Genomic DNA, 14,362 nt, shown 5'->3' on the forward strand with positions numbered 1-14,362 from the left:
TTCTCTCTGCCTCTCTTTCCCTTTCCTATATCCTCCACTTCCTATATAGCAAAGCACTTTGGGTGTGAAATCAGAAGGGGAAAGTTCACACATTTGAAGAGCAGGGATTGGATCGTTAAAGCAGGCTAGCTTTAGTCCAGTCACCTGGGGACTTTTGCCTATAAAAGTGGGGGTCTCCCACACCACTTCGGGGAATCATCTCGGAGCATCTTTGGATAAACACTTGAGAAGATTTTGTTGGACCGTGCTGAGATAGCAGTCCTTTCTTAAGTCCTCCAGTTCCCAGGGTCCAATAGCAGTGATCTGCTCCTGGAACATGCCCTTCCTCTCTGACAGTCACAGAGGTACCCAGGACCGTGTTGGAGGACAGCTTCAGTTGAGTGCCAGCGTACCCCGTGTTTTGGACTCCAAGAACAAGGACCCATGTTGTCCCTGAGTCCCTGGAGTGGGACACACAGCAACCTAAGAAGTGACCCGCTCCTAGAGCAAAACCGCCCCTTTGCCAGCCACAGTGGTACCCGGGCCTCGCTGCGTTTAAGAAACCCTGCAATTGTGTGTCAGCCTCGCCTGTGTTTGGGAACACAAGAAAAGGACTAATCTTTTCCCTGAGCCCCAGGATTGGGACTTACAGCACCCTTAGAGCCAAGATGGGATCCTAGTGTTTTTTGCCATTGACCTGCTTGGAGCGTGTTTTAAGAATTGTTTAGCTCAGTTGAACTAGCAGGAACCTCCGTTGTTACCTTTGGCTCTCCCCTGATCTTTGCACAGCACCAAAAAGTCTAGTCCAGCGCTGCCGAACCACCAAGAACTGCAAAGACGGTACAATTGACTGCTGCCTTTCCCCTTGGTCCTTTTTCGGTTTCCAGATACTGGATAGGTGACTTTGAACTCTTTTTGCTGACAAGTATATATCATTTTTCAAGAACATTGTTGCTTTTGCTTGCCTCTTCCCCCTGCCCCGATTTATTCACATCCCACTTAAGAGTATAGCCTTCCCTTGGCCCACGCTACCATAAAAGGCAAAGGAGGGAAGTCTTTTGACTGTGCCTGCTTTACCTTTATGATTGTGTTGGCTGTTGGTTTGTAGAAGCGTGAGGGCTGAGAGGGCCTTTTAGCTTCTACTTATCCTTGTACTCTTGCAGGGTAGAAGTCAATGTGTCACAGCGACCATGACATGATCTTTGTGATTTTCAGTGTGTGCAGTTTCCAGATGTATGCTAATGTTTTGGATGGTAATTTTAATGGACCAACAGCAAGATTTTCGCTTAGGCCAGATTATAATTATTATAATTGGTTATTTATCACGCACTTAATACCCAGAGGTTTCTAAGCGCAGACCCGGGGATCGAACCCTTGCTTCCAAGGCGAATGCCTTGCTCTTGAGCGATCCTCTCAGAGGGTTTTGTACATCTCCATATATAAACTCAAAGGGAGAGTCTTCGCGTCTCCTATTCGCGGTGCCGCTGGCACAGTGCAAATGCAGAAACTAGTAGGGGCCCCCAGCAAACGCTGACAGCCCTGTGCATGCCATATTTCTCCTCCTGCTCCACATCCCCTTCTCCTTACAGAACTCTCACGTGATATTCGGGAGGAAAACCACTGAGTGTTGGTTTTTCTTGGAATTCTGGGACTTGTAGTTTTCCTTAAGTTAAAACAAGCAAGAAAAAAACGTTAAGTCCTAGAATTCAAAAGGAAAAACGGCATACGGTGTTGGTGTTAAAGTGTGACTGTACTATAATGAAAACATATGGGCAGGACTGCACACGCTCTCACCTGGGCTTCCCGGCTCGGCATCAGGCGTTGCTATGCGGTAACTATGCACAAGGTGTCACTCAGCTGAGCTAGGCTCCGCCTCTTCCTGGAGTCTGACGTCTTTCTTCAGTGTTTATCTTTCGGTGGGCATCGCACAGGATGGCCGTGTCAGTCTTTCCTCGGTGTCTATCGCTTGGGGTTTCCAGCGGCCCTGGTCGTCTTTCTTCAGTGCCCATGGTCAACCGCAGCATTGACACTGCTGTCACGTGGTCATGCAGTACAATGGGATTTTACCGGGATTTGGCGGACGGATGCCCGCTGTGCTTCCGGTTTGTCCCGTGCACACGCTCTAAACAAGGCGCCAAACGCGATAATACTCCTTCTTTAGAAGTGTCTAGAAGCCCATTCTAAGATGGCAGCCGCGGGCGGAGTACGCGTTCGGTTGCTATGCGGTTTCTAGGGGGCGTGGCTGCTAGCAGCCGGCCTCGTCTACTGATGGGCGGAGAATGAGACCCGTGGTGAGACATGCTCCGCCTCCTTCCCGCTTGGCTCCGCCCCTCGGGTGTGTTTGGCCCCCAGCCCCACTGGCTCCACCCAGGGCCTGCCCCCTGATACCCAGGGTAGCATTACTGAGCATTGTAGCCCCACTGGCTCCACCCAGGGCAGCATTGCAGAGCATTGTGGCCCCACTGGCTCCACTCAGGGCCTGCCCCCTGATACCCAGGGTAGCATTGCAGAGCATTGTGGCCCCACTGGCTCCACTCAGGGCCTGCCCCCTGAAACCCAGGGTAGCATTGCAGAGCATTGTGGCTCCACTGGCCTCACCTAGGGCCTGCTCCCTGATACCCAGGGCAACATTGCAGAGCATTGTGGCCCCTGAAGGCAAGCGTCCCCAACCAGCACGATCCTCCCGCAATGAGAGACAATGAAGGACTCTCCCAGGATGGGAATAAGGCCAAGGCAAAGTGTGGGTGAGCGTAAATGGGAGTTTATCAATCAGAATAGGGCATGCAAAGAACTCTGCAAACTCCGAGAGCGCTCTGTCTGACAATAGCAAAGACAGGCGTATATATTTACAAAACACGTCATCAGAACCTACATACTATAGGGGGCACAAGTTCAATGGGATTGGGTGGCGATGACTAACTATAGGTGCTGCTGCGATGTGGTTGGCCTTGGCTGGAGGACGTCACTGGTCAGCCTCGTGGGTTGGGCTGGGCCTGGCAGGTCAGCTGGGTCCATCTGGGCGGTGTCGTTGTGCCACTGTGGCCAGTGTCAGAGATGAATGTCTTTTCCTGACTTCTTTGCCCTCGGCCATGCACACCGCAGTCATTCAGTCATTGCAATATTATCTTCTCTGGTAAATCTTCCAATAGGTTATTCTAAAGGTTAATGCAACACAGGAGGAATGCGCCTTGAGAGGGGTCTGATGGCGATTCATCAGTACATGGTTACCAGTGTCCTGTTGACCGGGTACCATAGGTCGTGGGGCTAGGTCTCAGGGCATGGGACAGGCGGTACATGTCTTTTTGTCTTGTTAGAAGTCGTTCTGAATGTGCTGCTGTATGTTGCCATAGTATTGGGTGTCCTAATTTTACAGGGGCCATAAACATATGGTGATCCGGTGGGTTGTGGGGTTTAAGGGAGGGCGCCTTTGGATTTGTGTATTCAGGCGGAGGTTTACTACTGGGCTGTAAATAATGCAGGCGGCGGGCCGTGGCCTTGGGTGCTGCAGAGGGGACTACAAATCTTTGAAGCGGCTCCAGCCTAGTTGTGGGAGGTGGAGCAGCACGGCGCGGGCCTCTGCCCTCTCGTCTGGCAGGCTCCACTGGGTGGGAGGGGGAATGGCCTTGCATAAACTCACAAAGGCATCTTCCTCGTGTGTTGCCGATTTGCGGTGAAAGCATCATAAACATTCAAATAACATACAATACTAATTGAGTCATTTCAAAGCTCACATCTTAACATTGCTAATGCCTCTCGAATTTAGCCAGTCTGAGCACATTATTTGTACACTATGTTTTAACAACTACAACATTGTGTTATATGCATATACATTTTCAGTTAATGAGGTAGTAGTGAGGTTGGTGGAGCACATAGGAAATGACTTGCCACCGTACATGACGGTAGTGGCACATAAGGGGCTTGGACTTACACACATGGAGGGTGTATTCTCGCGTGTCCTTCGCATGAGCCTTCAGTATGGTTGCATTTGTCTTTCTTTGCACTCTAGCAGCATTAGTTCGGTTGTGGCGCGGGACCGTGGGGTGTAAGCTTTTCAATGATGCACATAACAAATAGCCCCCCCCCCCCGGGACGCTTTTATTATTTGCACACAACTGCAGTGGTGGGGGTGCTTCATTGCTTATGCCATGTGAACATGTATTCTGCCATATTTGTACGTTTTACAAATTTTCTAATCAAAGGGGTTTGTGGAGAAAATGCACGTATTGCAAGTAGTTTTGGCATTAGTATTTGGGAACTTTTGCTTTTATTAAAGGACCATTTTTCAGTTCTCTTTCCACCCAGGCTCTGCTGGCCGGGTCATGCTGTCATGCTGGGAGCAGCGATACACTGCGGAAGGTGAAATGTTACAGTGTTGGTATCTTACACTAGCTCATGTCCGTCTCGTTCGTGGGAACAGGCTCACAGCGGATCTGCCAGGGAGCTGCGGCCACAGGGATAATTGAAACTCTCCAAAGGTGGGGGCCGCGCTACAGTGCGCCGAGCTCACACCATCTTTATTAGACAAAATGGTTTCTGGGCCTAGCTAAATTCAATACGTTTGGGCAATGTCTTCAGCAGGTGAGCCATCCACCACCTGGGCCCTGGTGGTAAGGAGGGGACGCCCGATGAGTCATGGCCCTCACCTGGGGAGGGGATGTAGGCAAGGGGGGTCTTTTGGACCAATCCTCCCCTACACCCCACTGGCTCCACTCAGGGCCTGCCCCCTAATACCCAGGGTAGCATTGCAGAGCATTGTGGCCCCACTGGCCTCACCTAGGGCCTGCTCCCTGATACCAAGGGCAGCATTGCAGAGCATTGTGGCCCCACTGGCTCCACTCAGGGCTTGCCCCCTGATACCCAGGGTAGCATTGCAGAGCATTGTGGCCCCACTGGCTCCACTCAGGGCCTGCTCCCTGATACCCAGGGCAGCATTGCAGAGCATTGTGGCCCCACTGGCCTCACCTAGGGCCTGCTCCCTGATACCCAGGGTAGCATTGCAGAGCATTGTGGCCCCATTGGCTCCACTCAGGGCCTGCCCCTGATACCCAGGGTAGCATTGCAGAGAATTGTGGCCCCACTGGCTCCACTCAGGGCCTGCCCCCTGATACCCAGGGTAGCATTGCAGAGCATTGTGGCTCCCCTTGAGTGCCAGCGGCCTAGTGCTCTACTCCTTCCTTACAGCAAGGTTTCTTCTCCTCTCTGGGGTGGGTGGAGGATGTGGTGGGTGGGGGGGTCCTTGCCTCTGTGCTGGCATCTCTCATAACACCACTTTTCCAGCCCACTTGGGCCTCTGGCCACTCCCCACTCAGTGCAACACAATCACGCAGTGCTTTCCTGTCGGGTATTGTCTAGTTCTGCTCTAGGAGACCCATTCATGACAACATTGTTGGTCACCAAGGTGGGAGATTTGAGAATGAAAGTGGGCATATGCAGAAAGTTCCTGTTGAGTTGGCTGACATTTGAAGAAGGGGAAAGTAAGCATTTATAAAAACCAACACCATTTTCTCTTCAATATCTGGAGTCGCCCAAATAGGGAGGTTGGCATGCATGCATTGCTCATCCTGTTCTTTTCATTGCATTCGTAATGGGAAATGGAAAACTACAAGACTTTGAATTCAATGAAAAACCTAGGCAGAACAAAATTACTGATGCATGGCAAATGGTTTCAACCATTTCTTGTTCTGGCTCTATCGTAAACACCCAAGACCCAGGCCCTGGAGTATGAAGCTAGTATGGTCAGCCTGCTTGACAAGGCCTGCTTAGACATCCCATGTAACTTGAGCCTACGCTACATGAATATCCTTGCTCAGAAGGCCTATGCTGCGTGAATATCCCTGCTTAGACAACCCATGCTGCTGTAATATCCCTGCTTAGGCATTCACTGCTGCTTTACAATATATCCCTGCTTAGACAGCCTATGCTACATGAATATTGAAGGCAACCGTCTCCAACCAGCACGATCCTCCCCGCAATGAGAGACAATGAAGGACTCTCCCAGAATGGGAATAAGGCCAAGACAGAGTGCGGGTGAGCGTAAATGGGAGTTTATCAATCAGAATAGGGCATGCAAAGAACTCTGCAAACTCCGAGAGCGCTCTGTCTGACAATAGCAAAGATAGGCGTATATATTTACAAAACACACCATCAGAACCTACATACTATAAGGGGCACAAGTTCAATGGGATTGGGTGGCGATGACTAGCTATAGGTGCTGCTGCGATGTGGTTGGCCTTGGCTGGAGGACGTCACTGGTCAGCCTCGTGGGTTGGGCTGGGCCTGGCAGGTCAGCTGAGTTCATCCGGGCGGTGTTGTTGTGCCATTGTGGCCAGTGTCAGAGATGAATGTCTTTTCCTGACTTATTTGCCCTAGGCCATGCACACCGCAGTCATTCAGTTATTGCAATATTATCTTTTTTAGTACATCTTTCAATAGGTTATTCTACAGGTTAATGCAACACAGGAGGAATGCACCTTGAGAGGAGTTTGAGGGTGATTCATCAGTGCATGGTTACCAGTGTCCTGTTGACCGGTACCATAGTTCGAGGGGCTAAGTCTCAGGGCATGGGACAGGCAGTACATGTCTTTCTGTCTTGTTAGAAGTCGTTATGAATGTGCTGCTGTATGTTGCCACAGTATTGGGTGTCCTAATTGTACAGGGGCCATAAGTCTAAGGTGATCCAGTGGGTTGTGGGGTTTAAGAGGGGGCGCCTTTGGATTTGTGTATTCAGGCGCAGGTTTACTGCTGGGCTGTAAATAATGCAGGTGGCGGGCCATGGCCTTGGGTGCTGCAGAGGGGACTACAAATCTTTGAAGCGGCTCCAGCCTAGTTGAGGGAGGTGGAGCAGCGCGGCGCGGGCCTCTGCTCTCTTGTTTGGCAGTCTTCGCAGGGAGGGAGGGGGAATGGCCTTGCATAAACTCACAAAGGCATCTTTCTCGTGTGTTGCCGATTTTGGTGAAAACATCATAAAACATTCGAACACTATACAATGCTCATTTGGATCATTTGAAAACATACATTTTTGACTTTGCTAAATGTCTTTCAAATATAGCCAGTCTGAGCACATTATTTGTACACTATGTTTTAACAACTACAACATTTAGTTATATGCATATACATTTGCAGTAAGTGAGGTAGTAGTGAGGTTGGTGGAGCACATAGAAAATGACTCGCCACGGTACGTGACGATAGTGACACATAAGGGGCTTAGACATACACGCATGACAGGTGCATTCTTGCACGTCCTTCACATGAGCCCTCTGTATGGTTACATTCGTCTTCCCTTGCACTCTAGCAGCATTAGTTCGGTTATGGCGCGGGACCGTGGGGTGTACGCTTTTCAATGATACACATAATGAATAGTCCCCCGGAACGCTTTTTATTATTTGCACACAACTGCAGTGGTGTGGGTTGTTCATTGCTAATGTCATTTGAACATGCATTCTATCATGTTTATACATTTTACAGGTTTCCTTAATAGAAGAAGTTTTGTGGAGAGAATGCATGCTTTGTAAGTAGTCTTGGCATTAATATTTGGGAACTTTTGCTTTTATCTGAGGATCATTTTACAGTTCTCTTTTTCACCCAGGCCTCGCTGGCCGGGTCATGCTGGGAGCAGTGATACACTGCGGAAGGTGAAATGTTACAGTGTTGGTATCTTACACTAGCTCATGTCCGTCTTGTTCGTCGGAACAGGCTCACAGCGGATCTGCCATGGAGTTGCGGCCACAGGGATAATTGAAACTCTTCGAGGGTGGGGGCCGCGCTACTGTGCGCTGAACTCACACCATCTTTATTAGACAAAATGATTTCTGAGGCCTAGCTAAATTCAATACGTGTGGGCAATGTCTTCAGCAGGTGAGCCCTCTACCACCAGGGCCCTGGTGGTATGAGGGGACGCCCGATGAGCCATGGCCCTCACCTGGGGAAGGGATGTAGACGAGGGGGGTCTTTTGGACCAATCCTCCCTTACATTTCCCCCCTTTCTTTACTTAAGTAACGCATTCTTTAAATCTTCCAATCTCCTACACTCCTCTTCGTCAATGATTGCGTCATCCCATGCAGGTGTGCCTTTTATGGGCATCCACGCTCTGCACACCCCCCTTAAGCTCTCACCTCTCCTGGCATATTCATCTGGGGTACAGGTCAGGTATATACATCCGCCCTCTCCTTCCAAGTCTACCCACACCTCCTGGTACCATTCTAGTACACGGGGCTCTCTGATGGTAGTATGCCACAATCTATCTACTATATCCTTGTCATGATACCTGGGCACTAGCTGATACCTGGGTGTGTCATCAGTTCCTGTTTGTACCTGCACTTCCTGCATAGTTTGTATTGTACCACGGGTGTTGCCCATTGTCACCATCATCATTGCACCATTAGGTACTGCGTTAGCACAACATCGAAGACCCACCTGGCACAGGCAAAAAATAAAGAGGAGGAACACCACAGCTGGCATAAAACATTTCACAGTCATTCCCAACCATGAGGGAACCCAGGAGAAGATATTGTCGAACCATGTGCTTTCTTCTGCTCCACCTTCCATTTTCATCCTTTCTCCTAGGTTGTGTACTGCTTCGACCACATGGGACAGGGAGCCGTTGTCTGCGTCTTCAGAAGGTACGAAAGTGCAGCAGGCACTTCCGATTTTTTGGCAAACACCTCCATCCATCGCTGTCAACAGGTCCAAGACATACCTGTTTTGCATGGTCATCAGCCGTAAAGCTCTTAGTTCCACTTTTATTACGTTGAACCCTTCTTCAGTGTCATTTGCCAGCTGGATCCGCTCCCAAAGTGTTATCTGGAGCCATTTTGCGTTTGCTCTGGCCTGGATACTTGGGATGAGTGAGGCAAAGAATGTTTCTGCCGAGCTGAATAATCGATATCTGTCTGGGATCTGGGCCAGCAACTCTGACGATGCCTTTGATGCTCGTCTGTTTCGGGACAGCACCTCTTCCTTGTTCCCGGAAGACAGGACATATATTTGTGACTCTGCAGTCAGCTGGGTCGCACTCTTGGGTGTTTTCTCGTGTCCTTTTGCTCCCATCAATGTGGCTTTCTGGGATTACCATTAGGGCTGAGTGCAGAGTGGCCATTGAGCAGCTGCCACTCCATGATTGGGGGAGGTGCAGGTATGCCTGGTTGCCGCATACCCAATACGTGTCCATCAGATCCGCTGTCCCTTTTCTCAGATCTGGGATGGTGAGGGTCTTGTTACAGTTCTTGTTTGTCCCCATGGAGGTTTTCCCCTCTCCTTTAAAACATAGTTCATAGTCTATTTCGTTCTGCAGCTTGAAGGGTTTTTCAATGGCTGTTACCCAAGTTAGTTTTGAAATGTGTTCCTTCCATACTGGTGTGCACATTTCTTCTATCCATTGCAATTTCTCTGGTGCCACACCCCTCAGCGCTTCAGCTTTACACATTACTTCTTCATCCTTCCACTTGTTGTCCGAAAAAAGTGTCCCTTGTATCACAAAAAATGGTTCTTCCAGACATACCACTCCTGCCGTCTTTGGGTAGCAAGTTTTCTCGTTCTGCAGCATTCTAAAAGTAACTTCATGTGCCTGGAAGGTGTTCTTAATCCTGCACAACGTGAGATGAAGGAGACATTGGGCATCTATAATAGGCAACTCTTTGGGTAACAATACCTTGGGTGTGCCTGAAGCATGGGGAATGAGGGAGCAGACATAGCATCTCTCGTTTGTTGTTTGTTTAGCTGTTGCACTCATATCCGCATACCATTTATTCGTCTGGTGGGGATGTCGTGGGTCTTCCATTTTATCTAGTCCTAACCCATAGTACTCATCATACTTCCTCCTCCCCACTTCCCTTTTTCGTCTGTTATTTTTGTTCCTCATGTACTTCCCAGCCTCATGGGCGATGGACAAAACGTGCCCCCTTTCTCCTTCCCGCCCCCCTTTGCCCAATAATCATATAATATTTCGTGTGTTGCTCTCATCCTTTCCTTTTCTTCCTTTACGTTGTCTGTCAGTGTGTTTTTTGCTATGGGGGCAGGCTGGCTGGTGGGGGTGTTATACAACCAGGATATGGCGGACGGGTTTCGGTCATTTAAACTGCGAGTATTGTAATTAGATATTTTTGGCGGAGACACTGTGTTATTTTGCATTTCACCCTGTAGCCCTTCATTTTTTGAGATGACAGCATTGGATGGTGTGGTATAATAACCCCATACAAGTTTAGTTCCGTCCCATACCAAAAAATCACCTTCCTTAGTATTTACACTTGCAGTTGCATTATTTACAGTAGTGCTGTTAGTCCCTCCCCCCTCGTTCATCTCGCTATGAACCAATATGTAACCAGGCCAAACATTAGTGTAAAGAACAATGTAATACACACTGATAATCCACACTCATACGAATATCTGCATCTCTCAGTTAACCACTCTCTAAGTCTAGTAAATCTATCCGTTGCAGGCTGCCCGTTAGATGCCATGGTAGCTCCTGTTTGAGATATAAAAGTGCATTAAGTGCATGAATGTAAACATTTTGTTGGCACTACCAGTGCCAGTATATATTGAAAGGGAATGGAAGCGGGTAGGGTTGCAGGGATGGGGATGCACAGACAAGGGAGTAAACACTTCATAATTTAATCACATCATTAATTACATATAACTTCACAAGAGAAAAGAAATTTTTTATTTTTTTTGTAATATCCTTAAAATGCAAGTATACTTGTCAGCCACTTTTTCATTCAGGTGCATTACTGTCACACACACAAGTTCATATTCAGACATTCTGCGCAGTTGCATTGTTTGCTGTTGTCTGTGCCTCCTCATCCACCTCTTCCTGCACATTACTATATGCCCTTCGTACATCTGTCAAATGCACCCAATACTTCAGGCCCTTTACTTTTAACTGCCGTGGGCGTGCAAAACACTACCTCGTATGGGCCATGGAACCATGGTGCATTCCACCGACGCACAAAACTCCTGACATAAATGAATTCACCCAGCATCAGCTGTAGCTGTGGTTCAGGCTCCGTAACAGACCCTGTTGTGTTTCCTTCCTCTCGCGTGAAAGGTGGAGAGAGCTGCTTTGATATTGCGCGCGCTGCCCTTGTTAATTTTTCCAAATAGTCTGTGAACTCGTCCTCCAATATCGCAGCACTTCTGTGTGCATCTGAGTGTTCGCGCAGTGGGGAGTGTGCTGTGTGCATTCGTCTCCCAGTCACGATCTCTTGCGGGGACAAATGGTGGTCCTTGCTTGGCTGATTTCTCAGCTCAAACAGCGCAAGGGGCAAACAGTAAATCCAGTTCTTTTTTAATGAAAAGCATAGTTTCGATAACCTTCCTTTTAACAGTCCGTTCATCTTTTCCACTATGCCATTACTTTGAGGATGATAAATCGAGCACAATTTATGCTTTATTCCCAACAATGTGGTTACTTCCTTGAAGAGCTAGTTTACAAAGTGAGTGCCGTTGTCCGAGCAAATCACGTCACAAATTCCCCAGCGCGGAAACACTTCCCTCACTAGGGATTTTGCAGCGCTTTTAGCATCAGGTCGTGCACATGGGCCTGCTTCTACCCACCTTGAAAATGGGCATACAACCACAATCATGTAACGTGCCCCATTACACCTTTCTCCCATGTCCGCGTAGTCGATGTGTAGCTCTCTGAATGGCCCAATTGGTTTTGGAATTGTTCCCCGGAGCGTACGTAATGTCATTCCTGAATTGTATATCTGACATGTTGTGCATTCCAGTGTTAATCGAGATAGGTGCTCCTGGAGACAGGGCACGAACCACTCCTCCTGTATCTCTGCTGCAATGTGTTGTTTCGTATTGTGTGCTGGGAAGTGTAGTTGTTGGAACGCAATTTCCAATAACTTTACTGGCATTACCACTTTTCCTGAGTTATTTTGTCGCCACAGTAAGTCTGTCGCTGATTTGCTGCACCCTCGTTTCGCCCACATCAATTTTTCATCTGCACTTGCTCCTTCCTGTAATTCTAGTATTTGTGATATAGGCATCATATTGTACCCTTCTGGGAGCTCTTCGTTTATCTTGTGCTGCAGCATGTACTCACCTGCTTCATATTTCTGAAAGTAGGAAGCTTCCTTGGCGGCAGCGTCCGCTGCCGCGTTTCCCAAAGACACAACATCTGTGTTGGATGTATGTGCTTGGCACTTCACTATTGCTACCGCTGTGGGATCTTGTAGGGCCTCAATCAACTCCTTCAGTAATTCTGCCTGCTGCACTGGAGTTCCATCTGCTCGTCGAAACCCCCTCCGCCCCCATCTTGCTAGACCCCCATGTACTGTTGTCGTCATGTAAGCGGAGTCTGTGTATATTGTCACTGCACAACCTTTAGCTGCATGTAGTGCTTCTATGAGGGCAATCAGTTCTGCTGCTTGTGCGGAGTAATGTGATGGAAGGCGGTACTGCACTAGTGTCTCATACTCACCATCTTCTAACCTCACCACTGCCATACCCACATGTTTCTCTCCCGTATCCACGTCAATTGATGCTGACCCGTCTACGAAGTACACTTCCCCCTCGCTCAGAGCATTCTCACACACCACTGTGTCCTCCCCTCTTTCTCCTGTGTAAGTTGCACAATCGTGTTCCTGCATGTCCTCTAGTGTGCATGCTTCTGTAATGAATGTCGCTGGATTCACTGTCTTGCATCGCACCACATGGATGTTGGTGCTGGACAATATTATTTCATAGGCGGCTACCCGCTGTGTTGTCAGTGTGCTTTTTGACCTCTCAAGTATTGCAAATAATGAATGTTCCACAAACAATGTCACAGGGCATCCCATTACTATTGTGGCACTTTTCTCTATTGCGAACGTGGCTGCAGCGAGCGATTGCTCGCACAAGAAATGTCCTTGCATCACAGCGTCTAAAGTGCCACTATAGTAAGCCAAAGGATTGTGTCCTAGGGACGTCTTCTGTGTCAGCACAGCTGTCATGAGTGTTCCCTTGCAGTGTCAAAACAGGTAAAACTCGCGTCCATAATCAGGATTTGCGAGCACTGGAGCGCTTGAAATTAACTCTTTTAATGATTTAAAGGAGGCGCTCATTTCTTCTGACCATTCTATTTTTTTGTTCCCCTGTTGTGCCTCCTTGAGCGCTTGTAGTAAGGGTCTGGTGTATGCTGCATAATCTAATATCCATGCTCGGCAATAGTTGCATATTCCCAGGAATTTCTGCATGTCTTTCACTGTTGTGGGTTCTCCTACTGATCTTATTGCTTCTACCCTGCCGGGGATTATTCTTTTTCCATCTTTTGATATTAGCTGTCCCAGGTATAGAACTTCTGTCAGACAGTACTGTAGCTTTCCCTTGTCTACTTTGTACCCTTTATTGGCCAATAGGGTAAGGAGTGTAATTGAATCCTTTCTGCATGTTTCTTCGTCCTGTGCACAGACGAGTAAATCGTCTACGTACTGAATGATTGTACTCTCAACTGATAGGTTTCCTAAGTCTTCATGTAGTAGAATATGCTTGGGCTCTCACAGTATCCCTGCGGTAATCTACAATGTTCATATCTCTTTCCCCCTAGTGTAAATGCTCTCAGGTATCTGCTCTCTTCAGCCAGGGGGATGGAGAAAAATGCGTTTTTTAAGTCGACCCCCGTGAAATGTGATGCCTTTTTTGGGATGCTGCATAATATTGATGCAGGGTTCGGGACCAAAGGGAACTCTTTCTGAATTACATCATTTAGGGGGCGTAAATCCTGTATAATCCTCCAAGACCCTCCCTTCGCTTTTTTGATTGGGTAAATACATGTGTTACATGGGGAGTTTGAGGGCACTATTATCCCTTGTGCTGGTAGTGCATGTATTGTCTCTTTTATCCCTTCTTCAGCTTCACGGGACAATGGATACTGTTTCACTCGGGGTAGAATTGCTCCTTGTTTTATTATCACAGGTTGTACTCCATGCAACAACCCTACATCATGGGGGCCTGTCATCCACAAATTATTTGGTACGAGCCTCATGTCATCATCGAAGAATGACGGTGGTGCTCCCACCACTGCCATCAGCTGAACAGGGATTTCCCTAGCTTGAATCAAAATGTCACAGGGCATTGCTATTTCCATTACTATTTCACCATCCCCTTCTGAATCTGAGAAGAGATCTTCATCAGTTAAGTCTCTTAGGGCAATATTGGCATTTGTACACAGTACTGTACACCACTCACATCCTTCTATATCTAATCCAATCACAGAAATCCTTTTCGCAGATACCTGTACAGCGTGCAAGTCTAATGATACCACTGATCCTGGTGCTGTGTCAGGGCACACTATTGGGCGGAAGAGGAACTCTGCAGGAATCCTCCAATCCATTCTTCTTAGCTCAGGAATTATGAGGGCCAGTGTCTTTAGTCCTTCAATAAACATTTCCTCGTTTACTGGCA

General features: G+C 48.1%; 2 protein-coding genes across 6 annotated transcripts in view; one reads left to right on the forward strand and one right to left on the reverse strand.

Moving 5' to 3' along the window:
• Positions 1-2,005, reverse strand: part of TTC16 (tetratricopeptide repeat domain 16) — a 547,992-nt gene extending 545,987 nt beyond the window's left edge. The window contains exon 1 of the mRNA XM_069609131.1: positions 1,774-2,005. The gene's annotated coding sequence lies outside the window, so the exon portion shown is untranslated. The remainder of the gene's footprint in view (positions 1-1,773) is intronic.
• Positions 2,006-2,045: 40 nt separating this feature from the next.
• LOC138471504 (carboxypeptidase M-like) overlaps positions 2,046-14,362 on the forward strand; it is a 308,081-nt gene continuing 295,764 nt past the window's right edge. For 2 of the 5 annotated variants that reach the window (XM_069609137.1, XM_069609136.1), the window contains exon 1: positions 2,046-2,270. In XM_069609137.1, coding sequence (XP_069465238.1) covers positions 2,259-2,270 — 12 coding nt within the window. In that variant the 5' untranslated portion in view covers positions 2,046-2,258. The other 3 variants (XM_069609134.1, XM_069609135.1, XM_069609138.1) reach the window with 3 other exon arrangements.

The sequence above is a fragment of the Ambystoma mexicanum genome, chromosome 8 (assembly GCF_040938575.1).
Source record: "Ambystoma mexicanum isolate Mex_15411 chromosome 8, UKY_AmexF1_1, whole genome shotgun sequence".
Classification (NCBI taxonomy): domain Eukaryota; kingdom Metazoa; phylum Chordata; class Amphibia; order Caudata; family Ambystomatidae; genus Ambystoma; species Ambystoma mexicanum.